Below are 27,480 nucleotides of genomic sequence, written 5' to 3' on the forward strand. Positions count from 1 at the left end.
TCTTAAGCAAGTGAGTTAAACCATATGCTTCAGGGAAAGGTAATTTGTTCCCAGGCTGAGACTCAAAGATGTTCATTTGTGTTCAGAATTCACAAACTGCCTTTTGGCAAACACAACAGAGCAGTTTTACTTTGTGGTGTGTTATTAAGGGAAGCCGTTGCCTCCACATACAGTGCATTTAAAACACAGCATTTAAAAATGAAGAGAAACCCTGTCTAGCAAGGAAAAGAAATCAGTGTGATGCTTCACTAGTCCATCCTGCAGTCCAGGGGAGCAAGAACAGAGTCCCGGGATTGGTGTGCGAAGTGGGCAATTGGTCCTCTTTTGGAGCATGGGACATTTCCAATTTCAAGGGGTCATGAAGCAGAAGGAAAGAGGCCCAAGGGAAACAAAGAAGTGATCATGATGCAGCTAGAGAAAAGCAACCTGGAGTTTTAACATACAGAGTCCCTAAGCTTGATGTGCTTGCTCAGCGCTCTGACTTTTTGACAGCCTTCCCCAATCTGACGCCTTCCAGATGTTTTGGACTACAACTCCCATCAGCTACAGCCGGCACAAAACATCTGGAAACATCTGGTTGGAAAAGGCTGTGAAAATAATATTGGGTTCTCTTTGCTTGCTTGCTTGCTTGCTTGCTTGCTTGTATGCAACATTGTGGGTGTTTGGTTCTATGGATGTTATATGGAGGAAGATGTTTCCACTGAGTTGCTGCTACAGATGTCAGAGAATACTGACAAAAACAGGAAAGGAAGTCAAAATTGTATTGGTTGATTTTTCGTTCGCCTGTGATCAGGAATGGAAATCAGTCAAGCGAATACCACCAGTATTTGTTTCCATTGTTGTGTTAAGTCCGCAAACAATACGTAATCAGTTGCTCATTTTTTACACTGTTTCGGTATTTCCTTTACATTGAAATAAATATAAGTTACATAGTTACATAAGTTAAGTAACCTACACTACTTAGCAGACAGAGGCAGTGTTGTATTTGGTAGGAACTGAACTGCAGCAGAATGGAAATGGCATTGATGGTGGTGAATACAGATTGGAACAGAAATCTCTGCCTTCTTCCGGGGGCCACTAGGTGGCGCATCGGAAGATGGCTGACAATAACATCTCTCCGACCCACACGAGGTAATTTGGAGGCTATGATGGGGGTAATTAGCCTCCTTAACCCCCCCAGGATTATGGGGGGGACGGCCCTTGCCTGCTGTGCCCTATACCACCCCCGAATTTGTGGGGGTGGGGGCACTAGGCACAAAGCCCTCCTGTGGGATTTTCGGCACTCCTCGACGCCGTCCCCGATTCGCGCCGCTGGTTGCAATGATCTTTAAAAGAAATAATTTGGACATGATTAATTGCACATACATCAAGGAAAAAGGGGAGTAAATACTGCTGACAGAAGAGATCTCTGATAACAAGACAACAATAAAATACGAGAAGAACGTCAAGATACGGTAATGACTGAGGGGGGAGGGGGGGAAAACCTGCCTCTACCTTTTTATGTGATTTAACAAGAATCCCCCTCCCCTAATGAGTCAGAAATTAAGGACTTAAGCTGTGGATTTAAGGCTGTGTGGAGATAAACTTTCGATCCAAAGCAATGTTTCAAGATGAAGCTGGAAAGCTAAGAGTTTTGGAGTGACGCAGTCAGGAAAAAATGCCGTTCGCCATTTTGTGAGGCATTGTGGGAGCTCTTGGGTCTGGGAGGAGAAAGAGAGAAATAGAGTTGTTTACATATCGTGAATCAACTCCTCGGTGGGACTTAAGAGCGACAAATGCCAAAATTTACGATGGATAAAGTGATGTTATCTACGAAGGAGATATATGGAAACCATCTGGACTTAGTGGAGGAACGGGAAATCCACACAGCATTATTACACTTGCTATCGGCTTAAGGAGACTAACAGAAGAGATCGTAAAGGAAAAAGAGAAATTATACGAACAAGATATGATGTGGCAACACCAAGATAAGACTGGATAGAATTATGAACTTTGTTTGGACTGATTGGGACTGATTTGGACATTAACGCAGTAATAAGAAGATGATCTGAATTCCCCTTTGGATCTTGAAGTATGGGTTCCCCCAACAAAATTTAAAAATTTGGCTTTGTAATTCGGAATTTATATGATGTGATTTAATTTGATGTGATTGGCCAGTTAATAAAAATTATTTAAAAAAAAAAAAGAAATCTCTGCCTTCTTCCATCCCTAGATGCTGCTCATCTCGCACATTGCTGATCCCTTGAATCTCCTTCATGCACAGTGACTTAATATAATAGTTTTGCTACCTTACCCAAGGTCAAGGTGCTGTGAGATGACAACAGTGGTATGCCCAGAAGGTTTAGCCAAATTGGTGAGGTCCAGCAGACAAGCCAGAGTAGATTGATGCCAAATGGAGAGCCCTCATGAGCCTTCTGGAGAGAATAGGAACATGCATCTAAATAAGGAGCTAATGAATGGATATTATTATTATTATTATTATTATTATTATTAGTTACCATCACCCCGGTAGACCAACAGATATTTGTAGCCTGCAATCTTCCCCATTTTGTTTATTTTGTTCAGTTTTCTGCTAAAAAGAAATGAAGAATAGAACCAGTGGTTAAAAAGAAAGTATCTTTGATGAGGAAATGTTCTCAGATGGATGAAAGAAGAATAAGGAAAAAGATAAAGGAAACATTTAAAAAAAGGCTTTCTGGCTGTGGTTAAACAGTAACCACACAGCCTGTTGGAGGCCTGGTTTTTAATCACCCCACAAGCAGTTTTCATTTCTGCAGTAAAATTGCTTGTGGTTCTATTTAATTTGTTTCTGCAGGAACCAGCTTTGGCGAAGATCTCCCAGGAGCTGCCGGGCCTTTTAGCACAGCACGCTCAGGCTGTCAATGAGAAACGATTTCCTACATGGGGAAAATTCCTCCAAACATTTGTGAGTCAAGGTAAATAAGACTGCTAAGTTCCTGCTAAGTGCTATGAGGGATAATTATATCACCGGTACTTCATTCTCATTCATTTAGATATTTCTCTGCCCCTTTTCATTTCCCCATTGCAGTTTTAACTGTTGAAAAATAAGATGTAGACAGCCATCTTTGATTCTGCCTAGTTGTGATGGGCTTGGCTTCCTTGCTGGAAACTGCTGAGTTCTCCCCCCACACAAACACTTTAGAAAACACATGGAAACAGACATATGGCTAGGAATTGCCTGGGTGGCAAAAGATGCTTGAGAAGAAGCTTTGAGAAGAAAGAAATCTCAAAGGACTACTGGCAACATTTTGTGGCTTCAAGTCACAGTGCTAGCTGTGGCGTTAGTGTGTTCTGTGGCTTTTCTGAGGCTAGTGAACTATTATTGCAATAAAAGAACCTCTAAATTCTGCACTGTAGAATTCTGCAACCTTCTGAAGACCTTATGTCAGCCAGTTCATATTCTCCTTAGTCTTATTACATTAGCAATTCAGATTTGGTTAGTCAGAATCAAGTTGGGTCAAGAAGCTATGGAGATCATGGAAATCTCATTCCCTGACCAATGGGACTCAGCTCTTCCTTTTGGCTTCCGAGATCTCAAACAAGTTCTTCATGAACTTGAAGCAAAGTGTCTCAAGTTTTGTGCTGGCTCATGTAATTATGAAAGCACAACATATATATTGATCTGGTTGCATTGTTATGCCATTCCTCTCCAGGAAGCTCAGCATTGCGGCTATGCCCATTCCATCTTTCTCCTGGGTAATTCTGATCTCATCTCTACTTCTACGTACACAAAATTAGATCCTTCCAGTCCCAATAATGACTCTCTAACAACAAACATGCCCTTTCAGGTGGCATCCAAGGCTAGAAAATGGCTGTCCTTATAAGCACAGAGGAAACTGAAAGTCACAGTGCCTAGCTGAAGTCAAGTTCAATATTTCCATTGAACCAGGCAGGACCTTCCCTAATAAATTGTTTAATTTTGGAAGGCAACAATCATTCAAGAGAAAATACTGGCAATACTGCATCCCAGAACAAGCATTTAATTTGTATGGGGGGGGGGGGAGCACTGCTTGATGGAATCCTGGCAACTTTTCTCTCTCTAGGTGGCATCATAGAAGCCTTCCCGCCCTCAGACAGCATCACTAGCCTCAAAGTGGACATGCTAATAGAGCCAACTGGAGAGATCTCAATGGTTTCCTCTGGAGACCAGTTCCATGCAGATGGTCCCCTGCGCTCCACAGGAACCACCCTTCCCCAGTGTTCCGTTGAGCCGCGGGTCCTTAACAGGCTGTGTCTTCAGATTGGAGAGGCCTGCAGATCCAGAGAAGTGGTTGGATACTTCTCCATTGACTTTGTGACATTCATCCACCCTCAAACCATGGGCCAGCAGGTGAGTCTGCGAAGTGAAATCTTAAATCCTGTGACACGCTTGCAGATACTGTGAAATGTGATTATGATAAAAGGTGGAGCGGGGGTGGGGAGAAAGAGAGAGAGAGAGAGGGGAAAGCACTCCGCTATCCTCCTCTCACCGGCTACTAATTTCCATCCTCAGAAAACATGCTGTATTACACAGACAGATTGGGTGGGTTTGGCAAAATGGTGGTTTTCCAGAGGTACCATTGGAATGGAGGAGGGAGAGATCAGGCCAGAAAGGTTGACACATTGGAATAGTAATAATTATAATAATTTATTCTTTATACCCCGCCTGTCTGGCTGGGTTTCCCCAGCCACTCTGGGCGGCTCCCAACAAAACATTAAAAGTACAATAAAACATATAACATTAAAAAACTTCCCTAAACAGGTCTGCCTTCAGATGTCTTCTAAAAGTCAGATAGTTGTTTATTTCCTTGACATCTGATGGGAGGGTGTTCCACAGGGCGGGCGTAATGTCACTTCTCGCAGGGAGGGAACTGCCGGAAGGCCTTTGGAGCTGGGGGTGGAGATGCTCCTTCAGGTACACTGGGGTTGAGGCCATTTAGGGCTTTAAAGGTCAGCACCAATACTTTGCATTGTGCTTGAAACTGTATTGGGAACCAATGTACGAATCCAAGACGAGAGTGGCAACATGACATTTCGCTTGTACTCCCTCTTCTCTCTAGGGATGAGATTCACAACACATTACCTTGAAAACAGCAACCATTGTTTAAAAATCAAGTTTTTAGTCCTGCCTGGCTTAAGGATGGTCCCATCTGTCAGTTTTGGTTTCTCTCAGTTTCTCACTTTTTCACTCTTAAGTTCAGCTCTTCACATTACCACATCAGTTTGCAAATCCCCCTTTTTCTTTTTAAAGTCCTCATGAAAGTTCATCAGCATATTAGTCTGAATTTCTCCTAAATGTACAAATCATTGTACAGTATGTGAATTTGCCTAATATACACATTTTGCAAGTACTTTTCCCCAATATGATGTACTATATACATACTTAACCTAGTATATGTATTTTTGTACACATTTTTTGATTGGAGAACTGCATTTGAAGGACAGTTGCATTTCAGCTCTCATGTTGTTTCAGGAAACGTGAATTAGGTAGATTTGCCTTTAAGTATGAACTGAATATGATTCCTCTCTCTACTCCCACCCCTACTCTGGCTGTGTGACCCAGAAGTTCACACCAGGAACTGGGAGATGTTGATACTGTGTAGGGGCTTGTTATACCAAATCTTTTAGGGGAGGTGAACCCTGAGTGCCCTTGGTTGACAGTGGCACCAGCACAAGAACAAATTGACCTCTCTGTTGCTAATCTTTGAGGCAGAAATATTGATTGATTGATTGATTGATTGATTGATTAGTTGCTTCTATACCACCTATCAAAGCAGTTTACAATCAAATGAACATTTAACAATGAAATATTTAAATATTTAAAGCCCTTAATATATTTGTATTTATTTATTTATTTATTGGGACGCGGGTGGCGCTGTGGGTAAAAGCCTCAGCGCCTAGGGCTTGCCGATCGAAAGGTCGGCGGTTCGAATCCCCGCGGCGGGGTGCGCTCCCGCTGCTCGGTCCCAGCGCCTGCCAACCTAGCAGTTCGAAAGCACCCCCGGGTGCAAGTAGATAAATAGGGACCACTTACTGGTGGGAAGGTAAACCGCGTTTCCGTGTGCTGCGCTGGCTCGCCAGATGCAGCTTTGTCACGCTGGCCACGTGACCCGGAAGTGTCTCCGGACAGCGCTGGCCCCCGGCCTCTTGAGTGAGATGGGCGCACAACCCCAGAGTCTGTCAAGACTGGCCCGTACGGGCAGGGGTACCTTTACCTTTACCTATTTATTTATTATCTATTAAATTTGTTAGTCACTTTATCTTGCCCAAACCAACTTACAACCAAGCATATCCAATTGCTTTGAAAAAATGCACAAACCCAGCATGACAGAATAGCCTGCTTATAATTAATACTACAACTCAGTACCCAGGATCCTAAATTAACCCCCAAAGCCCAAAGTAAATAAATAAGTCTATAGATAAGCATAGATATGCATAGGGGCTAAAATAAAAACAAAAACATGTCCACTAACTTTTTTTAAACGCAGAAAATATGTAATTGTCATCAATGATAAACATTTCTAATAGGCAAGAAACTGCAATATTTGGGTAAACTTGCTCTACTCAGAAATGTAAGGGATTGATTCAGGCTTATCACCCACCTTCCTTAGTGATGGCAGTTCCACAGGACTAATCTCAACCCTTTTTCATCACAGAAAAAAACACCTTCCTGCTCTGTTATTATTCCCATCAGCTCCTGTTTCCTTTTCGTTTCCACTCAGTTGTTCTACCTTGCAATTTCCTGCATTTCCCAGCTTGTGCCACAACTTTAGCATTAGTTAAGCTGAGTCCCCCCCCCCAACTTAATTAGATATAGAGGCAATTAATGATGCCATCTGTCTTGTTGTGAGAGAGAGAGATTACACCAAAGATTGTGCTTCTGGAAGCATTATTTTTTTGGCAAACTAGAAATCCTATTAGACTTGTTCGAACACTCTCACACTAATTTCCCAGTTCCCATTTTAGATCAGTAGCTCAAAGGCTCAAATAAATTCTCTGGAACTTACTGTACACTTAGGCATCCTTCCGGAGTTGTACTTTACAGAAAATAACCAATGATCTATGCTTGTTTTGCTAAATCTAAAAATTAAATATATCATTAAACATCTGTTGCCAGTACAGTCAAAGAGTAGTTAAATATCTTAAAATCACCAAAAAAAAACCCTGTCATAGTGATATGAATCTTTTGCATAAACGCAGCTGTTTAGGCAACAGAAAGTGGCCAGGTTTTTACTGGGTGCTCACAACTTTGAAATAAGAAAAAAAAAAATGGGTACCTGACATTTGGGCATAGGTGACAAATACCTGCATCTGTCTGGCTTGATTGTGCAAGCAGTTGCTTGGGGAGGCAATATTATTAGGTGCCACCACTGAAGCAGCCATTGGCTGGATTCAGGAGGACCCCCAGGCATTTATGTGTTTCCTTAGCCAGCGAAGAGTGAAGGAGGTGGGCAGACTGAGAGGTCACCCCAGAGTCCAGGTGGCTCATGCAAGCAAGCCAAGCCAGATGGAAAATAATCTTTACAACCTTCACCACCCAATGCTCAGTGGCATACAGCTTCATTATTCCCTGGAGCAATGCTGCCTAGGAACTGCTTCCTTTGACCTTCTTGGTGGGCTGCAGCAACTGCCCTACCCTGCCATCCTCCAGAGCTGGTCAAGAACCAGCCATATGAGGCTTGAAAGCTGCACCATCAATTCAGGTGCAAGAGACCCTGGGCTTTGCATATCAGGTGCAAAGCAGCTGCTTAGGGTCTCACAATGTCTTGAAATGGCCCTTATTTGCAAATGGAGTGGTTAGAAAGAGAACAGGGGCCAATGATAAAGACCCTAGTGGCATCATGGAAATTTGGATCAAGTGGAATTGAAGGGTTTTTAGTACACCAGTTGCAAAGTTGCTGAAATAAGACACACATACACTCTTACTTTTTTTGCCTGCTTTCCACATTACTTTGAGCAGTGTGCTGTTGCTTGCCTGCCCCCAAACCACTTAGGATAGGATGTTTAACGTCTATCCACTTGGTTGGGATGAATCCACTTAAGGGAGCCTAGAAATTGGGACTGTATTCCACATGAATTGACCCTTGGCCCAGACTGAATGTGTGCACAGTAAAGTAGTTCTGTGTCTGGGTTCGATGTGGGGTCAGGTTTCTGGGCCATAGTTTGCTGGTTGTCAGCAATATGCAGGTAGTAGCACATTCCCAGGTCAAGTTCTAGAAACATTGGGCAAAGGTCAGAAGGCAGGTACATTCCCAAAGGTTCCAAGTGAAAGCAAGATGATCCAAAGCAAGTCTTGTCCAAAAACATAAAAAGGCAGTCTCTTCTTCTCCAATATGATGGATTGATTAGAAGGCTGGGGCTTTGTAGGGCCTGATGGACAGGAATTGGTTCTTAGGGCCTAGATGGCACTTCTCCAGTATAGAGCTTAGCCTGTGAGGCTTTTGGTGAAACAAAACACAGGCAATGTAGGAGGAAAGGCATTTGAGCCTGACTGATCAGACCCAGCCATCACCTGTCATGGGTTGGCTGAGTCAGGATGATGAGGACAGCCCATGACACCACCTGACATGAGTGATTCTGATATATTATGCAATTGGTGCTGAAACATACTATGGGAGCACGTGAAAAGGTAATCAGGTCTCTTGGTGGCTTCATCTTCTAGCCTTTAGTTTCTAAACACGTGCCAATCTCATGGTCGATCTTGTTGCTGCTTCTATGTAAATTGAGGCCTATGGGTTGTATTCAATGTTCTACTCAGAGTACCTTAGTAATTTTAGTGGGCCTACTCTGAGTAGGACTTAGAGGGCGACATCCATATGTTTGCAGGAACGAAGTCATGTGTGTCTGGGTCTTCTGATAAGCTACATATGCCCCAGTAGTCTCTGAAGAGCAACAGAACCTGTTCACCTCCAGCATCGTTCAGTGATGGACCATATTCCAAGCATACATTTAATATCCATTTTACACAAGGAACCACACCATAGGCACTGGGCATTTCCTGAGGATTAACTGACCAGCCGAAAGAGTTATTATGGCCTAGATCAATGTGTTGTGTGTTCTCCTCTCTAGCAGTTAAAATCCGTTCTATTGATTTGTTAGAGCCCAAGGCTTGTGTTGTTCATACATCAGGTAGAGAGCTGACTGGTCAATTTTCTTAGGTTTTGAGGAGAATTCCACTGTTGCAAAATTCATATTCAGATATAAAATGTGTCTTGTCTCAATTGCGTGTCCTTGAGAAATTCCTCAAATACTGATGAGAAAAGATTCTGGAATTTTGCCTCTAGGCAGGAATATCACACCTACTTCGCAGTGGATGCCCAAGCGGGAACGTGTGAAAGTAAGAGAGCCCGCTTTGCTGCCAGTTTCTTCCTGCTGGACTGAGTGGGTATCCAGATTTCAAAAGGGAAGGAGATTATGGGCAGGTTACAAAACAATAGTGGCACTTCACTTGAAATACAGTGCAGAAAACATGTTCCTGCTTGATTGCTGTGGTCACATTGATAGCCTTTCGATTAAACTGCTGTAATGTGCTGTATGCGGAGCTACCCTTATGCCTGGTTCAGAAACTGCAGCTAGTACAAAATGCTGTTACTAGGTTGATTAGTGGGACACCCACCTGTACATATATTGCACTGATGTTGAAAGATCTGCACTAGCTGTCAGCTGCTGAGCCAAGTTCAAGGTTTTGTTGTTGACATTTAAAGGCCTAAACTAGGGATGCAGAACCTCGGACCTGAGGGCCAAATCCTGCCTTCCAGGTCTCACCATCTCGCCTTTGAGATTCTCCCCAGGCCACATGCCTCACTGAAGGATAGGGAGGGGTGTGTGGAAGTGTCCTTGGAACCAGCCTAGTACACAAAGGTAAAATGCATATTCATTGCTCTTCCCACTTTTGCCTCTGACCCTGCCCTGGTTGCGGCCCTTGGGAGGTTCTCTAGAAGAGAATGTGGCCCACAGGCTGCAAAAAGGCTCCCCAGAAACAACTGGGACCGGGATAACTAGCAGCCTCTCCCCCACCCCACACCCCGATACAGATCAAACCCACCGTTTAGATCTTCCCAGGAGACCCTGTTGGTTTATAGCATGGCCAGTGGATTATCACTTTATGATAATATGGAAGTGTGCCTTTCTATTGAAAGCACCCACCCTCTGGAGTGCCCTCCCTCAGGGAATTTGCGAGGAAGGGACAGCAGCCTCTTTTTAAAAATGTACTTCACCAAGCTTTCCTGGACTCTTGATTCTTAACTGTTTTTTTGTTTGTTTTTGTTTGGTACATTTCATGGTTTTGTTTGTAAGGCACAGCTGTGCTTTGCTTTCATCTCATTTTTAGGAAATTTTATTGAACATCATGATATTTTAGAGCAAACTGCTTATAAATGTTCATTGAAGTGCTATGATTTTCTTTCAATAAATGGAAAGGCAATTCATCCCTTGTTTGTTTGGTGGCCATGGCAAGGAAAGGCTAGTTTGCAGAAAGCCAAAGGGGGCTTTGAAAAAATGCATAGGAAAACGCCTTATTGAAAGAAAACACTTTATTGGTCTGCCGGGTCAATATGGGCAAAAATAAAGAGGAGCCTGAGAGCTCTTGGTTGGCACACAGCAGTTCCCCTCCCTTCCAGGACTTTTCCTTTCATTACAGTAGGGGGAGCCACGCCCTATGCATCTGTCCCTTCTGCACACAGGATGCTGACCCCTCCATTGTAGTGAATGGGAGAGCCCTTGTGTATTGGAGCTCTGTGAGCTCCCTGGTGCGCATGTGAGGCTCTCTCCATCCAGCTCTGTGTGCTTGCAGCTCTTTTATTTATGCCCTGTGCTTTAAGCTGATTTCCCAAACAAATTATCTATGATTATTTAGCTGAGAAAAAATGGCTATCCACGAAGTTTAATCTGCACTAAGTTAATAATACCTATTTGAATCTGTTATTCCATTGATTAAAAGCTAGTAGGGGAAATGCCTTTTAACTGGTTTAGCAAACGGTCCTAGAAATTACCCAAATAACCTATTGACTGGGATAATGTAATCAACTCAGAGGAGCTGGTGAATATGCAGCTCTCCCCCCACCCCACCCCGCCACCCATAGCACATCATTGTAATGATTGAAGGGACTCAAAAGTTTTGAGGCACTGAACAAAACTGACCCTAAAGCAAAAGCAAGCAAATCAAAATCTTAAGTGAAAGCAGCCCAGAAAACAGAACGGAGGCCTTGTTACGAGGGAGGCAAGTGCCCTTTAACTGCTGTTTTTGCTTGCTTGTCAAGATCTATATTCTCGAGTCCTGGTTTTATAAGCACTTTGTTTTTCACAAGTGCTATAAAGGCAGAAGCAGGGTCTACTGAGAGACAAATGGCGTAATGGAAGTTATTGTTGAAAACAGAACATTTTGTAAAACATATAAACCTTCATTATATACATATCTCCAGTGGGATGTAGCCTATGTCAAAGGAATGCCTCAAAATATCATAGGTGACTTAAATTATGTAATTGGAGGGGGGATGTAATAGCAAGGCCCAGACACTTTGTGGTTTAGCAACACAGAGCAATTCCTGCTGGAGCTTTCCCTGTAGTTTCCAATCTAACCCACAGAGAACTCTATTGGATGATGAGTTTTCAAGCCAATTAAGGGCAGCAGGCACAATCCTGCAGGAACCGCTCCTGTGCAGATGCCTTCCCTTCAGCAGAGTTTGCACTGGGGCACAGCAGTGGTTCAGCAATGTGCTCTGGAATGAAAAGGTTTTCAAGAAAATATCGTTAAAATTCAGGTATTGAATTAACAAACCGAGTTAAGTGCCAGGATCCCAGGAGCACAGAGAAAGAGAAGGATGTGACAAGTGAGCACAGGATTTAACTTCCCAAGAGTATCAGCTTTTGGTTTGGGGTTATTCTTGTTTTTAATGTAACACGTTTCCAGGACACGTTTGGAAGTGTGTGAACGATGCTTGCTAAAATAGCCCATGTCTAAGGAGCAGCTGAGTCAGATTTCCAATAGTTGTAGGTCAGGCCTCTGTGTTTGGCACTGCACCTCCCCATGATGAGTAAAATTGAAACAAATTATGCAAAATGAAACAAAATATGTGAGTTTGCTCAAGCAGAAAAAGCAGGTGTTCCTGGTGCAGAATTTGTATTTTCTGAATGCAGAATTTTAGCATGGTGCAAAAAAACCAACAACCAAAAAACCACCCTCTGAAGGTCCCTCCAGATGTCCTTTCCATTGTGCATTCATGATTATTTGTGCTTATGATGCTATCGGGACAGTTATAAACAATCCTGATTTCAATTGTATTTGTGCTTGCAAAAGTTATGGGGTCATCGTACTGCTTCTTTTCCAACCAGTTCATGTCCTGTAACTTCCTGCTGAAACACCACCAAAGTTCTGGTTGTGTTTTATTGTTGTTTATTGTCCTACTGCTATTGTGCTATATATAGCCCCTCCAAACAGCAATAATGTGGTAGCATTTGGGAAGCATTACAGAGCAACTAATAAAGCAGAATACGGTAAGTTCACCACTGATGCAATACTATGGTGTCAAGAATATGGTAAAGAATACACCTGTAATAAAACACCAGTCTGGAGAGACACTGGAATTCTAGGCAGAACATGTGCAACCAACCTAGCAAAAAGCATTCTGGATTTCAGCAAGGCAGCCAGAATTTCTGGAATGCATTGTGGGGTTGTTGGAGCCACTGTAGTCACCCTCAGTTCTGCTCCTTGCTAGTTTTGGAGTAGCATTAACTCGTTCCAGATGCCACCTGGGCAGTGTTTAGTCTTCAAATGAGGAAATCTGAATTGCAACCTTTCAAAAACAACTGCCAAGACGTCTAGCTTCACTGTCCTGTAGAATAGCTGCATTGATCTCCCATGTTGGAAAGTTATGAATTGCAGAGCCTGCAGATAGAACTCTATAAACACCTCGTTGAACATGAGAGGAAAAGAGTGAGCCCATATGGCTGCTGTGAAATGAAACCAAGTCATTTTTCCCCCGCCATCCCCCCGCCCTCTATCTCAGAATTCTTTGAACATTGCCCTAGAAAATTGGAAAAGGGAGAAGTAGCTGATGTAATTTATTTGAACTTTCAAGCTGCCTTTAAATAGTCCCTCACAAGGAAACGAAAGGAGTCACCGGGTGAAGGATGGAGCACTTCAGAGACAGGGAAATGGCTGAGAGACAGCAAAGAGGGAGGCTGCACAGTCAATTTTCGACATAACACGATCCAAAGCGCCTCCTTCTCAAAGGCTACGTTCTGGGGCTGACACTATTAATAAGCGTCTCAGTGGAAAAGGAGGCAAATGGTCACTTGGCTGCAGTCCTCCGTCCCAATAAAAAATAAATTTGAAAATCACACTTGCCTGTGTGAAAGTCAATCTGTGTAGACTCCATGGGCTTCTTCTGCATGTTGGGCTGGCCTTGTGAATGGTTCCAGTGCGTGGCCAGATAAGCTCACCTGTTAATGTTTTCCCAGAAGCAATGAGTCAGGGTTTGGGGGTTGTTTTTTAAGGGAGTTGGATTTTTCACCCAAATCTATTATTTGTTTTTATTTCATATATCTGCTTTGTTACCCTGCCTTTTCAGGGTACATATACTCTCACAAGGCAGCTTGCATGCGCACTAACAAAACAGGGGAAGTAAGCTTAGAAATTGCAAGAGAATAATGAGGAATCGCAATGGAGCAGTAGAAGCCTGTCAAGAAGAGAACCATATGCACGGTCAAATATTTGCCTTCTAATTTCGCAGTCACACTTCCTGCCACTGAAGAGTCAATCTGCTTTTCAACCAGCATCCCAGTTTGCCTCTTCGGCACTGGAAATACTTCAATGAAATTCAGAAAATCTCCACTTGCATACTGTACATCCATACCTTTTGGATGCTGGCCCCAGCCTCTTTAGTGAACCATGCGTCTTCATCTGTGTTGTTTCAAAGCAATTTTTTCAACCTCCTCCGTACTGTCGGTTTTTGGCTGCTACATGCTTTTTAAATCGGAGGGATTCTACCTATTACCACTAGATGGCAATCAAATAAGATAACAGTCTTCAATCCTGGCTAAAATATTCAGTCCCGTTGTGAATTTTAACCATAATAAAGAAGAGAGCTCTCTTCTGAGAAACCCGACTTGCATTAATATTTTACTAATTGGCGTTTTTACAGTGTCATCCAGCCACTTCTTAAAAAAAAAAAAAAAAGGCAGGTGTACTCTGTATAATAATGTAGAAGTCAATATTGGAGGCAGAAAGAAACAATTAAACCAAGGGAAGAAAAGCGATAATTTAGTAACTGTTTAAGAATTTATGCTTCCTTGCCCTTCTCACGTTTTAAAGCTGAAACATTTTTATGGCAGCTGTAAAGAATGACACCATAACTGTGACTTTATTCACTCACCATGCTTTCATTTTGCGGTCTCCACACTCCACACCCGATGGCTTAGGTTTTGGTTTTGCTGACAACCTGAGATCCTGCCCACCACCATGTCCTGTATTAAATAACCCCATGTGGAAATTTCAAAGTAGCCAGTTGCACCCTCATAGATTACATACCCAAATCCCACAAGGAAGGCTGGAGAAGTAGGAGGAAGGAGGGCTGGAGGAGCATGGCTGGGAAGAGTGGTAGCTCAGTGGCTGAACATCTGCCTTGCATGCAGATGCTCCCAAGTTCAGTCCCCAGCAACATCTCCCTGCAAGCCTGGGAGATACTTCTGCCTGAAACCCTGGAGAGAGCTGCAAACCATACTGAGCTTGGTGGACCATTGGTCTCACTCTGTATAAGGCAGCTTCCTATGGTTCTTTCCTTATAAACAGCCATGGCTGACTAGCAGAAGCATTCCCAAGCAACTGCAACAAAATTAATTGGGCTCTAGTGGTGCAGGACGCACACTGCCTAGGTCCCTTGCAGTAGTGCAGAGGTCCTGCCCACTTCTCATGACAAGCAGGGCAGCCCCTTTTTGTGGCAAAATGTCTCAATAGGCTCTGGCTTCTCTGGGAGTTGAAAACATCTGGAGTTGGCTAGCAAATGTTTGCTTCACACCATTATCATTTATTGATTTAGCAGTCCTTTGGGACTGCTCACTAGATAAGAGGAGAAACACATTGCTTGCCAAAGCAGAGAGTTTGTCAAAGGTACACAGTGAGCAGGGAGAGGCAAGCTGGTGGTCATGGGCTATAAGAGAACAGCGTAATAAGTGGTTGCCTTGGGAAGGCTTTGCAGTTTTAAGGAAGGAGCTGGCTCCTAGAAGAAGGACTAGAAGCAGAATGGATGGTGTGAGGAAGGGAAGAAGGTGGTGCCGAGGATATAATTGCGGCCCAAAGAGTCTTCAACATAAACATATTGGAGCCTGGAGTTCATAGTGGGTGTGATGGATGCCAGCACAGAGACTTAAGGAGAAGAGTGATGGGGTCGTAGCGATGGGAGAGAAATATTATTTTAGCAGAAGCACTCCGCTCAAGGCATTCCAAGATCAATATCTAGCTCCCCTCTTTGCAGGATTTCCACCTCTGCCCCCAGGAAATGAAAATATTTCCATTAACCAAGAGGCTAATAGGATTCCATTCACATCTGTTTGCCTACCTTTGCAGATCTCATAACATAAGCACACCACTACCTGTATGTTGAACTAATGAAAACAATTTGGTTTTGTGAACAACAAAGTGAGCACTGAGCAGCAAGGCACTGTGGCGGTTAGCAGTTTGGGATAATTGTGCAAGCCTGAAGCTCATAGATACAGGTTTGGTTGGGAGGGTCTACCCACCCACCCACCAGCAAAGAGAAGTCATGGGCTTGCTGACTTAGCATAATGGGACCCCATCTGCTATGCTGGACCTCTACTTTGAGATGAGATGTCAACCACTAGCAGCTGAGACTGGCGCTCTGCTACCTTTGCTACTTCTCCCTATGCAGGTGGGGGGACTGTTCCATTTATATCCATGATCTCTGTAAAAGCGCATGGTGGCAGCAGGGCTGACCTTCATTAAAATCTTAAAATCTGCAATATGTGCAAACTAAATGGATTTGGCCCTATTTCTGCTCAGTTGGCATAGTTTGTTGTGCTTCTGCTAGAGATGTAAGAATTGCCTTTCCTGGATTGGATCAGAGGCCAGCTGGATTAACCAGAAGGTGAGGTGTGATTCAGGCAGAGGTATACATTGCTGTAATTCCCTGCAATGATCAGAAGCTGTCTCTGAACATGCATGTTCTGTTCTTGGCTAGCATGGTGCAATGGTTAGTGCTGGAGACCTAGGTTCAGATCCCCAAGCAGCAAGGATGCTTCCTGTGTGACCTTGGGCCTGCCCCCAATTCTCAGCCTAGCCTACCTTGGCAGGTTGTTGTGAGGATAAAAGCAGGAAATCCTTGGAGGAAAGGCAGGATATAAATATAATTAATAAACCTGCATTTCCCAGAATTGAGCTAGTGCTTTTATTTTAGCTGAAGAGTTTATCCAAGTGAAAACATAGTCAAACAGAAACAACAAATCAGGACAATAGTCCCAACCGAGAGAGAAACAGGGTCACAATACAAATAGTGCATTCAAAATGAACAGTCCAGACAAAACTATGCATTAAATAAGATTATCTTTCCAAAATTATAAATGAGCCAAGGGTGGTCATGGGAAGGATGTATTCTTGTTAACATAGGAAATAAACAGAAGCCACACACTGAGAAAGAGGTCGCTAGATAATCTAGCTCAGTGGGTTAATTTCTCTAGAAGGGCAAAATGCCAAATCTTGCAGAATCAGTTTTGTAGACAGCAAAGGCCTGGGGAGTGCCAGTGTTGTGCAATTTCCATGTTGCAACTAATAAGAAGGCAATAAGATCCTAGACCCTGCTCTTCCCTATATATCATTAAGAGGAACAAGTTTGGGGGAACAAACCATCTTGGAAATCTCCTCCAAATGGGCTTTAGTACCGCCATCATATCAGCCTGGTGGCAAAGAATTCCTTAAAGCTGGAATGATTGCGGGGAAAGAAGCAAGGAATGTGGATGGGAGCCCTGCTCAGCTTCCCACTGGCTTCTGAGATTGTCCACACATTTGAACAAAGTGGGCTGTGAACTAGGCATCATATTTGCAATGGTTGTGCAGGACGCAGGGAGTGTTGGATAAGAGCAGTTCCCCCATGGCACTAAGTGGAAATTAGAGATGCTTCATCATGAATCATTCTGCTCGTGGGGGAGAGTAGGACACCCCACATTTCTGGCTTCCAAAGTGCAAGGGACAAAACGAAACAAAAATGCTTCCTTTCTTCACCGTTTCCATTTGTGAGTTCTAGAATCCAAACCGGGCTATGGGAAGCCACAGTCCACAGGCAATATTTCAGGCTTCATCACTTGTAGTCCTAGAACTGGACAAGAAAACTAAGGAGCATATCAAGAGGGAAAGGGTCTAGAAAACAGTGGCAAGCTTTGAAGAAAGGTAGCAGATTCACAAGGTGGGCGCTTATCCCCAAACATACTGTTTAAAAATGAGAGTCTGATTTATGGCTTAACTTAAAGGGGGGTTCCAATCAAATAAATAAACAGACCCAGGTAGCTCATCTAAGCTTCTGCAGCATGCTAAGCCAGGACTAGAGAAGGCCCTTCATTTCTCCACAGAGCAAATCTGAAGGTGTGGGCAAGGGTGGAAGTAAAGAATTATAACTGGCAAATCTTCCTACTGAAATGTACCAAAGAATACTGGCCATCAGCATCCAATTTGCATTTTCCTCCATGCAGTGGGAAATATTTAAGTTGACAAATAGGATATTTAACCGCGCAACAGATACTTGGCAGTTCGTTATTAACAACTGTTACTGATGTGATTTATTTGCTGTTATAAAAAGGGCATTATTTTGTGAATATGATTCAGAAATTAGCTCCAGTTTAGCAAGAGGCCTTGACTGCCTGACCTCTTAATAGCCTTATAATGATGCCATTTACCATTCAGTGGCTTATTCAAGTCATTGTGTGTGAGATTTGTTCCGAAGGACTGATGTTCACAGATCAGACTGGTGTGTAGATGGCTCACGGGGAACGGGGGAGAACTCTGGGGCCACATATGTTGCCAGGGCCACCTGCACTAATAGGAGTTAGGAAAAGGCAGGTGTGGGGGGCTGCCCTTTCTTCAGTTCCCTTTGCAGGCCACCCCTAGTATTATTCCTCTACCATATCCCCCCCCCCCTCCAGGTACTCATTCTTTGCCCATATAAGTGTCATTTGAATTGTGGTGGGGTTTTTTGGAGGGGGGGGGGGAGAATAGAAATTCCAGAAGATTACTTTGTCAGAATCAGAACTTTCCAGCCAGTTGGACAGTTAAGTCAAAGTACCGGTCGCTCCTTTGCCCTTACTGCCCCACACTACTGTTCCCCCTGTTTCCTTGCCCAATGTAACCCGCCTGGCCCAAAACACAGATAGATATTTCCTTAAAGAAGCTAGACTGCTTGCTAACATTCTGTTGCTGACAATTTCACTCTGAACAGTTGGAATACTGATGGACGTTCCATGACGTAATGATAGGCAAACTACAGCCAGTGTTTAGCCTACTTTAGAACTCTCTGAAGAACCTTTGGATCATGGGCCCAGTTGGAAGATGCATTTTGAGTGTCTCTTCTAGCTTGGGTGTCTCATGTGACATCTTTGCCCACGTGGCTGCTCTGTGGCCCCTCCCACATTGATGCCTGGCATGCTCTGCATTTGGCCCTCTACTCTTCTTTCTGTATACATTACCACCCTGGGTAGCCTCATCACTTCTCATGGTTTTCAACGCCACCTATAAGCTCCTAGCGCTACCTCTCCATCCATATCATTTGCCATCCATCCAATCCTCCATCTCCAGTTACCTTTCTGATATGTCTGCTTGGGTGCGTCAGCATTGTCTCAAGCTCCATGTGTCCATACAAAATTTATCCCATTTTCTCCCATTTCTCCTTGTTCCCGCTCCTTATCCATTAGCATCACCATCCACCCTGTTGATCAGGATAAAGCCTTGGCTTTCTATTATCTTTCCTTGGACCCACAAATGCAATCTGTTCCCAAATCATGCCACTTCTCTCTTTACAATGTGACAAATTACAGCCCTTTGCCGTCCGTATCCTCAGCAAAATATCTGCTCCATACCTTCTGTAGCTCTCATCTTCATGGCTGCAAACTTTCTTCTCTCTAGGGTCTCCTATTGCCTCACCTGCTGTGGTCTCACTCACCTGTACCCAGCACCCTGCTGCCAGCTTTATTTGCCTCGTTTGTTGCTCTGAATATGTCACATGAGAAAGGACTTTAGCTCAATGGGCAGAGCTTCTGCTTTGCATGCAGTAGGTCCCAGGTTCAATCCCTGGTACCTACTGGTAGGGCTGATAATGTTCTCTGCCTGAGGCACTGGAGAGCCATTGTCAGTTAGTGTAGACAATAATGAGTAAGATGGACCAGTGGTCTGACTCAGTCTAAAGCAACTTCCTATGATCCTATGTCTCTTCTCCTTAAACTCCTTCACTACTTCCTGCCCAGTCCCAGATCCTGCATAAGCTTCATGGCTTACCTTCAACACCCTCCATCAGCTTCTTCCTGCACCCCATCTACCACAATCTCTGTTCTTACATCTAGTCACATCCCTTCTTCCCATGACCTTTACTTAACCAGCTGCACCACCCAAAGCTATCCAAATGTCCCCATTCTGCTCTCTGAAATGACTCCATCCCTTCCTCCTTGCTGCTACTGATGCCTGGAATTGCCCTCCCCTCCCTCCCTCCCTCCCTCTTCTCAATGCTTACCTTTCCTAGAAATCTTTGGAGCACCCTCCTAGTAACAATATCATCATGTAACTAAGTCAAAGAACAGGCACTTGAAATCAACACATATTCTTCCCTGCTTCCATTACCTCCCATTTGTTTTTCTTCTGTGTCTGTTTTATATTGTAAGCCCCCTGAGATAGGGATCTGTCAAACCTGTTCTTTATAAAGTGCTGTGTACATAGATCGTGCTATATATAAATAAGTAAATAAATAAAAAATACTTTGGTTTCCCCCCCAGAATAATTTGTCTCAGTTGCGTAGTCTTATCTGTCTTGCCCAGTTTCTTAAATTCTTGCTCCCTAATGTATAACTGAAATCAGATAATAACTTTCTTTAATTTTTTTCTCAGTTGCATAGTTCTGTCCGATTGTAGAACTGAGATATGGCTTGCATCCCAAAGCTGTCTCTGGGGCAAGTTAGCTTCAGAGCTCCTAAAATGCAACTGTAAATATATAGTTTTATAGTCTACCTAGCAGGATTGTAGATGCTTTGCTGTTGCTGACTGATGCATTAGCACATCACAGTTAATGCTGAAAGACTCTTGCTGGTGGAATTGATCACATATGTGCTCACAAGCAAGTGCTTAGCTTTACATGCATAAACAGCAGTGACACTCTGTTTCTCTATCTTTGAGTACATTTCTCCTGGGCTGTGGTCCATAGGCACATGCGGCACACCTTGCTGAAGCTAAGCAGATCTGGATCTGGTCAGTGCCTGGATGGGAAACTGCCTAGAACCATATGTGTGCTGGACAGAGGGACACCTCCACTTAATCTAGACCCACTCCAGCATGGCAAATCAGGGGATTGGATTGCTCTGTTAGTCAGGGCAACCATCTGTGACCTTCTGACTTCCAGATCTTTTGGACTCCAACTTCCATCAGCCCCAGCCAGTATGGCAATGAGAGGGGCAGTCTAAAACATCTGAAGGGCACCAGCTTGGGGGTGGTTGGGTTATGGGCCGATGGGAGGGAACTAATATGACACATGTTTACAAACAGTTAAAAAAAATTCAGAACAATTAGTCCATCTTATTGAGTTACTTGCAGCTGCTGCTCTACCATAAAGATTATTTTAACTTTGAAGTAGTGATGTCTGTTTCTCAGCCTAGAAGAGGAGGTGGATTGTGCAGTTAACTGTCAGAAAGCAAATGTCCATTCCTTTACATGAGTGCTGCCACAAAAGTTTTCCTTACTTTTCTTTTTCTGCTGTCATTAGGTATGGGCAGTAGACCTGGATCTGCACTATAGCGATCATCTGGCTTTGACACAGGTCTTGCTGTATGTTACAAACGGAACACTGGATTGCAAGTTAAGCCGCTTTGAATGCCAGGTCATTCCAAGTAAACCAAAAAGCCGCCGCCCCCCTAAGGAACCACCCCAGGTCAGTGTAACCTCCTACTAGCCACTGTGTTGGCAAATAATTGCTTGGGAGCCAGAACAGAATTGGCTTCCCCTCTGCTCCATTGCACTGGTGTCCTGAGCCACCCTGTGACATTCAGTAAGACAGATCAATGCTACTATGTTTGTTTATTTGTTTGTCTCACGGTTCGAGCCTGTGGAATCATAGAATCATAAAATCTTAGAGTTGGAAGGGACCCGAAGCGTCATCTAGTCCATCCCCCCACAATGCAGGAATCATTTCAGATCTTAATTCTGTCTTGTATGGTGCTAGCTACCCCCCCCCCCAGTTTTTCCCATCATCTGCAGATTTAATAAGCATACCCTTCTGTATCCTCACAAAAGCATCTTATTAAAATATTGAAGGACACTGGGCATAGGATAGAACACTTTGGCTCTCCACTGAAGACCTCTCTCCAGGTAGACACAGACCCATTAATGAGCACTCACTGGATACAGTTGCTCAAGCAGTTGTAGATTCACCTAACAATATTATCCAGCTCATATTTTACCATCTGGTTAACAAGTAAAAAATGGGAGGTCTTGTCCTATGCTCCACTGAAAGCAAAATATACTATGCCCATGCCATTTCTATGATCTACCAAACTAGTAACTACCAAAAAATGAAATAAGGTTGGTCTGGCATGACTTATTCTTGAGAAACCCATGTTGGCCATTGGTAATCAGTGCATTATTTTCTATGCTCAAAGGAGACTACTTATTAATCTGTTTGAGATTTCCCCCAGTATCTGTGTCAGGCTGCTAGAACTCTACTTACCCAGATGGGCCTTTCCTCCCTCTTGGAAGATATGAACAATATTTGCCCATCTCCAGCCTTCCGGCACCTCACCTGTTCTTAAAGAATTTTCAGAGATTGCAGACAGTGGTTCTGGAATAACACCTACAGGTTCCTTCAGCATTCTGGGGTGTCATTCTCCTTGCCCGGAAGACTTTAGGCCATTTAAAGTAGCTAGGTGTTCTTAATCCACCTTCTTACCTACTCCTGCCATTGATCTTCTTCTCGCCACAAAGGGAACATATTTGCATTTTTTGAACCAGTGTTTAACTCCAGTAGTAGAAGTGGGAACCTGCTCTATCTGCAGAAAAATTAACTCAGATTTGTGTTTTTAAAACCTGCCTTAGGAGTGGAACCCTCCCATTTTTATGCTTGGTCAGAATGGACCAGAAACCTCTTCTTATTCATCTACAGACAGAGATTTTATGTTATCCAAAAAGTGTCAGAGCTTTGTAATTTAGAGGTTAATGAGCTTCTGATCTATTGTTCTTGTCACACCACTACTTTGAGTTGGAGAGGAGTAAATTACATATGATTAGTCCCAGTAGTACATGTTTTAGAAATGAAAAGTAATCAAGTAGCAACTTTTTAATTAAAATTCCGTCAGGATTAACATAAATTTGTCACTCCCAGCCTATAATCCCCCCTTTTTTATTCCTTCAAATCTTGCTTACCTAGCAGTCAGCGGCAACAAAAAGAGGACTAGTGTGTCAGAGATATCTTTTAAAGAACCGGGAGAAATAAACAGGAGACAAATCTTTTTACAGCGCATGATCTGTAATGAATGATTAAGTAAAAACACTTTATGTGAAATTATGATGTTAATAATGCTTCCGTCCCCGCGAATTTATTACACATTCACCAGGCTGCTCGCTTTGATTTTGATAAAATGGAGCGGTGACTGAGTGCGAGTGATGATTTTTATTTTTAGAATTCTCCTTTGCAAGAGCAAATTTCCTAGATACTGCTGCTACTGTAATTATGTACAAAACCAATCACTCATTATACTTAGGATACATTATCTTCGAGACAGATGAGGCTAAATAAGCAAGACATTAATAATTCATCCGGCAGTTCATTATGCATGTGTTTGCCTGCTTTGTAGCTGAAATAAGCACCTCATCAAACTGATGCCTGCGCTTAAACAATAGTTCTGTGTTATTGCCGCCACATTCAAGTTTACGCTTGTTAAACTGCTACTTGGATTATTTTATCAAGCATTCATTTATTTTATTTGTGGCCTTCTGTTGCCAAAATAAATTTCTGAGAGCTTTGGGTACCTGATTGGACAATGAATACTCTCAGTTCTCCAAGTATTCTCAGCCAAGGCTGGGTTACCCCTTGTGCTAAATGCGCTTCAGGCTAGGACCCCAGCCAAATTGTGGCCCCTGCTGCTCCCAGCGGCTGCCAGCATTCTTGTAATATTGTGCATGTGAGCACAAGTCTGCCTGCAATGTCGCTTTGGGAACCATGGCGGGCAAAACTGGGGAACTGAGTGCCACTGGGAATAGCAATGGCATGCAACAGATCATAGCTCCCAGAGCGGCAGATTGGAGAAGGGATGAGGCTGGCCTGCCACCACCACAGTTTTCATGCCTTAGGTCTGAGGGTTAGACTAAAAAGCATCTCGGGTGTCTGATGTCTTTTAGTTTTGATCATTAACATTCTAATGCAACTCAAGTAAGTTTGTGCAGAACATCAAGGAAGCCCATTAAGAAGAAATAAGATGCATGCAAATTCTACTAAGCTTCCTCCATTGTTCTTGTGTATTACTGCATGCACCCCACTGAAATTAAAACACTTTGGTGAATTGGCTCTGAAATGACTTGGCAAATATCACACGCAGTGGTCAAAACACCTTTGTCCTTCTGCCACCACTTTCTTCTAGTTTTGCTTGCACGTTATTATTTACCTCTTTATTGAAACTGCCCAATCAATAGCACTTTGCTAAGAAATAAAAGAAGGTGAGAAAACACATCTTGGGCAAAAATTCCATATCGATCTGAACATTTTGCTTTCAGTTCCAGCCAGTGCCGCACTGTTAAGGAAACAACTATTTAAAGAGTTCCTAAGCTCTTAAGATCATGCTTTTAAGGTATATCCCAGAAAACTTAAATGAAAAACAATTTCTGTAATGTGTCACATTCACCCAAGGGCCTCACTTTAAAAAATGCCAAACATTACATCAGGAGAAGCCCCAGCAAGTCAAAAGCAAAATCACAGAGAACGCTCATATGTTATAATTGCATGAGAGCCAATATGGCAACCTTTGTCAGCCTGGTGCCCTCCACATGTTTTGAACTACAACTCCTAACATCCCTAGCTAGCATGGCATATAATACAGCACATCTACTGGTGACCTCTCTAGAAATTTAAAGAAATTTAGTTTTCAAAATTTTCAGAATTGGATCCATAGGATCCAACTCCTAGGGGCCAAGGTCCCTTTGCTACCACCCAATGAAATAGCTGAGGGAGCCTCCCCACCCCTGCCCTCCAAGTTGATGGCATTGCCATTCAAATGATGTGTGTGCACCACATTTTGTGATCGATTGTGCAGGGTGGGACTTATCCCCCATATTTTATTCAAGTTGGCACCCCAGATTGGATCTCTCGTGAATTTCCAGACTGCATAGACGTTTCTCAGAATAATTAATTTGCTTCAATAAAGTAAAGACTATTCAGCTGATTATATTTATCTTGTGGGTTTGGTGTTTTCAGATACAGTGGTACCTTAGTTTAAGAACAGCCCTGTTTATGAACTATTCGGTTTAAGAACTCCGCAAAACCGGAAGTAGTGTCCCGGTTTGCGAACTTTACCTCGGTCTAAGACCGGAATCCGAATGGTGGAAGGGTACTGGTGGCGGGAGGCCTCATTAGGGAAAGCGTGGCTCAGTTTAAGAATGGTTTTGGTTTAAGAACAGATTTCCGGAACTGATTAAGTTCGTAAACCAAGGTACCACTGTACTATTGTAACACATTTTTAAATTTATCTATGCCACTCCGATGGCTGTATGCTTTCTCTTTTACTTTCTCTTTTAAGCTGTGTAAACACACTCAGTTATTGCAGTTTTAAAACTGCTTAATGGACCCTAATTCCTCCATTTTTCTCACTGAGGACCAGATATTGTAACTATAGATCTGCGCCCCACCCCCAGCCCATGCCCACAGGCAATCACTGCTTGGGGTCCACCCCTTGATGTCCACCTTGTTGTCTACATAGGTCCTAGCCACCACCATTTTCAGTTTTCACTTGTTATGTATATGAAGCCATTTATCTTTGCTGAGCCACCTTGGGAGGGCTGTGTCCATAGAATTATTATTATTATTATTATTATTATTATTATTATTATTATTTTAAAAAATTGTGTTACCAAACATTGTTTATCATTGCTCCCGTAACTATAAAGTTAGCCTCAAATACTGTATTACTATTTGTGCCTTTTAGGAAGTAAATTGTTTTTGCAGGATTTATAATAAACTCCAGATTTAGCTTAATGTTTGTAAAAGGGCTTTGTATTGAAGCAAGAATATGTTTGTCTGGCCTTCCCCAACCTGGTGCCCTCCGGATGTTTTGGGCCACATTTTGCATCAGCCCCAGCCAGCATAGCCATTCATGGTGGCTGGGACTGATGGCTGATGCAGGTCAAAACATCTGGAAGGCATCAAATCTGGGAAGGCTGTATTAGTGCTTCATCACAGTCAACTTTTTTCCCTTCTGCTTTTTTTGCCAGCCTGCTATGGTCAGCCGCTATGTTGCCATGAGCAATTCGATCAGACATGCCAACTTTTCCCTCATCTACTATAATGTTTTCCTTCATATGTGCAAGGCTCATGGGGTTGGATATGATGTCCAGGTAGGAAGATCATGTGCTTTGTATTTAAATGCAATAGAGGTAGGAAAGTAGCTTGGAAGGAGGAACAGCACACAAATCCATTCTAGGCTGACTACAAAAAGATTCTCTCACATATCCCCACAATCCATGAGAATCTTTCTGTGAACTCTGAGATTCTAACACAGATTATCATCTATCACTAACCCAATCTCAAAACCTGAAAACCTGTTTTCAAATTCAAGCTTCTGAATCAAAACATGTCTTGCTGGCTTGTTGCAACTGTTGTCAGATTCTACTCATGTGGGCTTTAAGGGGCTTATAGATCAGCTAGCAAGATTCCCAGACAACTTTACATGTCAGCCAGGAAGCAAAAAGCTCTCAGGCCTGGTTTTAAAGTGACCACCTCTCTCTAATTCTGATTATTCACACCGTAATACAGTTTAGCATCTTACTTTTTTAAGAGGAGTTGTTGTTGTTTACATTATGCAATGCTAACACCTTTCCCTCTACTCCAACAGCAAAAAGAAGGAACTGTTTTTACTCTGTTTGAAGACCATAAAAGGCTCAAATTTGGAATTATGTAAGTTTTCAAGAGTGACTTCTGGAAGCATCTTGAAAATCCTCTAGTTGAACACCTCTACTCCCTTCTGTGGGCTAAGGGTTAGTCTTCCATACATACCCCTGAGAAAGTAACTCATTCACAGATGTACCTAGCCCTGGGTAAGGCCCCCAAATGGTGCAAGGAATTCCATAGATGTACATAGAGGATGAGGGACGCAGGTGGCGCTGTGGGTTAAAGCCTCAGCGCCTAGGGCTTGCCGATCGAAAGGTCGGCGGTTCGAATCCCTGCGGCGGGGTGCGCTCCCGCTGCTCGGTCCCAGCGCCTGCCAACCTAGCAGTTCGAAAGCACCTCCGGGTGCAAGTAGATAAATAGGGACCGCTTACCAGCGGGAAGGTAAACGGCATTTCCGTGTGCGGCTCTGGCTCTGGCTCTGGCTCTGGCCAGAGCAGCGATGTCACGCTGGCCACGTGACCCGGAAGTGTCTCCGGACAGCGCTGGCCCCTGGCCTCTTAAGTGAGATGGGCGCACAACCGCAGAGTCTGTCAAGACTGGCCCGTACGGGCAGGGGTACCTTTACCTTTACCTTACATAGAGGATGAGCACAAACAAGCAGCGTGTCCTCTTCTGCCCAAGTCTCACTGAATATTGTTTACAGCAGCATGCTCTAATATTAATAATACAGTGATATTTTCATACCAATGGTGGTGTGTAGCCACATATTTGATGCCCAAAGTGAAAAGGCTTGGAATGACTCAACCTCTTGCTCTCCTCTGCTACTTGATTAATAAAAATTATTTATTACACAAATCCTTTCTACTGACAAGTTAAAATGGAGCCTCATCTTTCATATCTCCCTGAAGATTGCCACCTTACGAGATTGAAAATATTCATTAAATTCCTTGGGCTGATAGGCCCAAATGAGAGGGCGATTGTTCTTAAGCCTGCGAATGGAATCATTGGCAAAGTCATTTGTTTGGATATCATTAACAGAACAATTGGAGAACATCTCCAGGGGGTCCTCATGACCTTTGCTCAGCAACTCTTCATCATCTATCAAGAATTATCAGCACCTAATATGCATGCCGAGACCAATTTTAAGGTGAGGTGTTAATTAACTAACGATCCCAGTTAAATTTCTGTTAGAGGAC

At 43.2% G+C, this 27,480-nt stretch overlaps 1 protein-coding gene across 4 annotated transcripts in view; it reads left to right on the top strand.

The window, feature by feature from the left end:
• Positions 1–27,480, top strand: part of IQCH (IQ motif containing H) — an 82,074-nt gene that overhangs the window by 52,448 nt on the left and 2,146 nt on the right. For 2 of the 4 annotated variants that reach the window (XM_079953003.1, XM_079953002.1), the window contains 6 exons: positions 2,816–2,936; positions 4,065–4,351; positions 20,960–21,124; positions 25,669–25,791; positions 26,289–26,350; positions 27,323–27,431. In XM_079953003.1, the coding sequence (XP_079809129.1) occupies positions 2,816–2,936; positions 4,065–4,351; positions 20,960–21,124; positions 25,669–25,791; positions 26,289–26,350; positions 27,323–27,431 (867 nt within the window). The other 2 variants (XM_079953005.1, XM_079953004.1) reach the window with 2 other exon arrangements.

This window comes from Podarcis cretensis, assembly GCF_951804945.1.
Source record: "Podarcis cretensis genome assembly, chromosome: 14".
In the NCBI taxonomy this organism is placed as follows: Eukaryota; Metazoa; Chordata; class Lepidosauria; order Squamata; family Lacertidae; genus Podarcis; species Podarcis cretensis.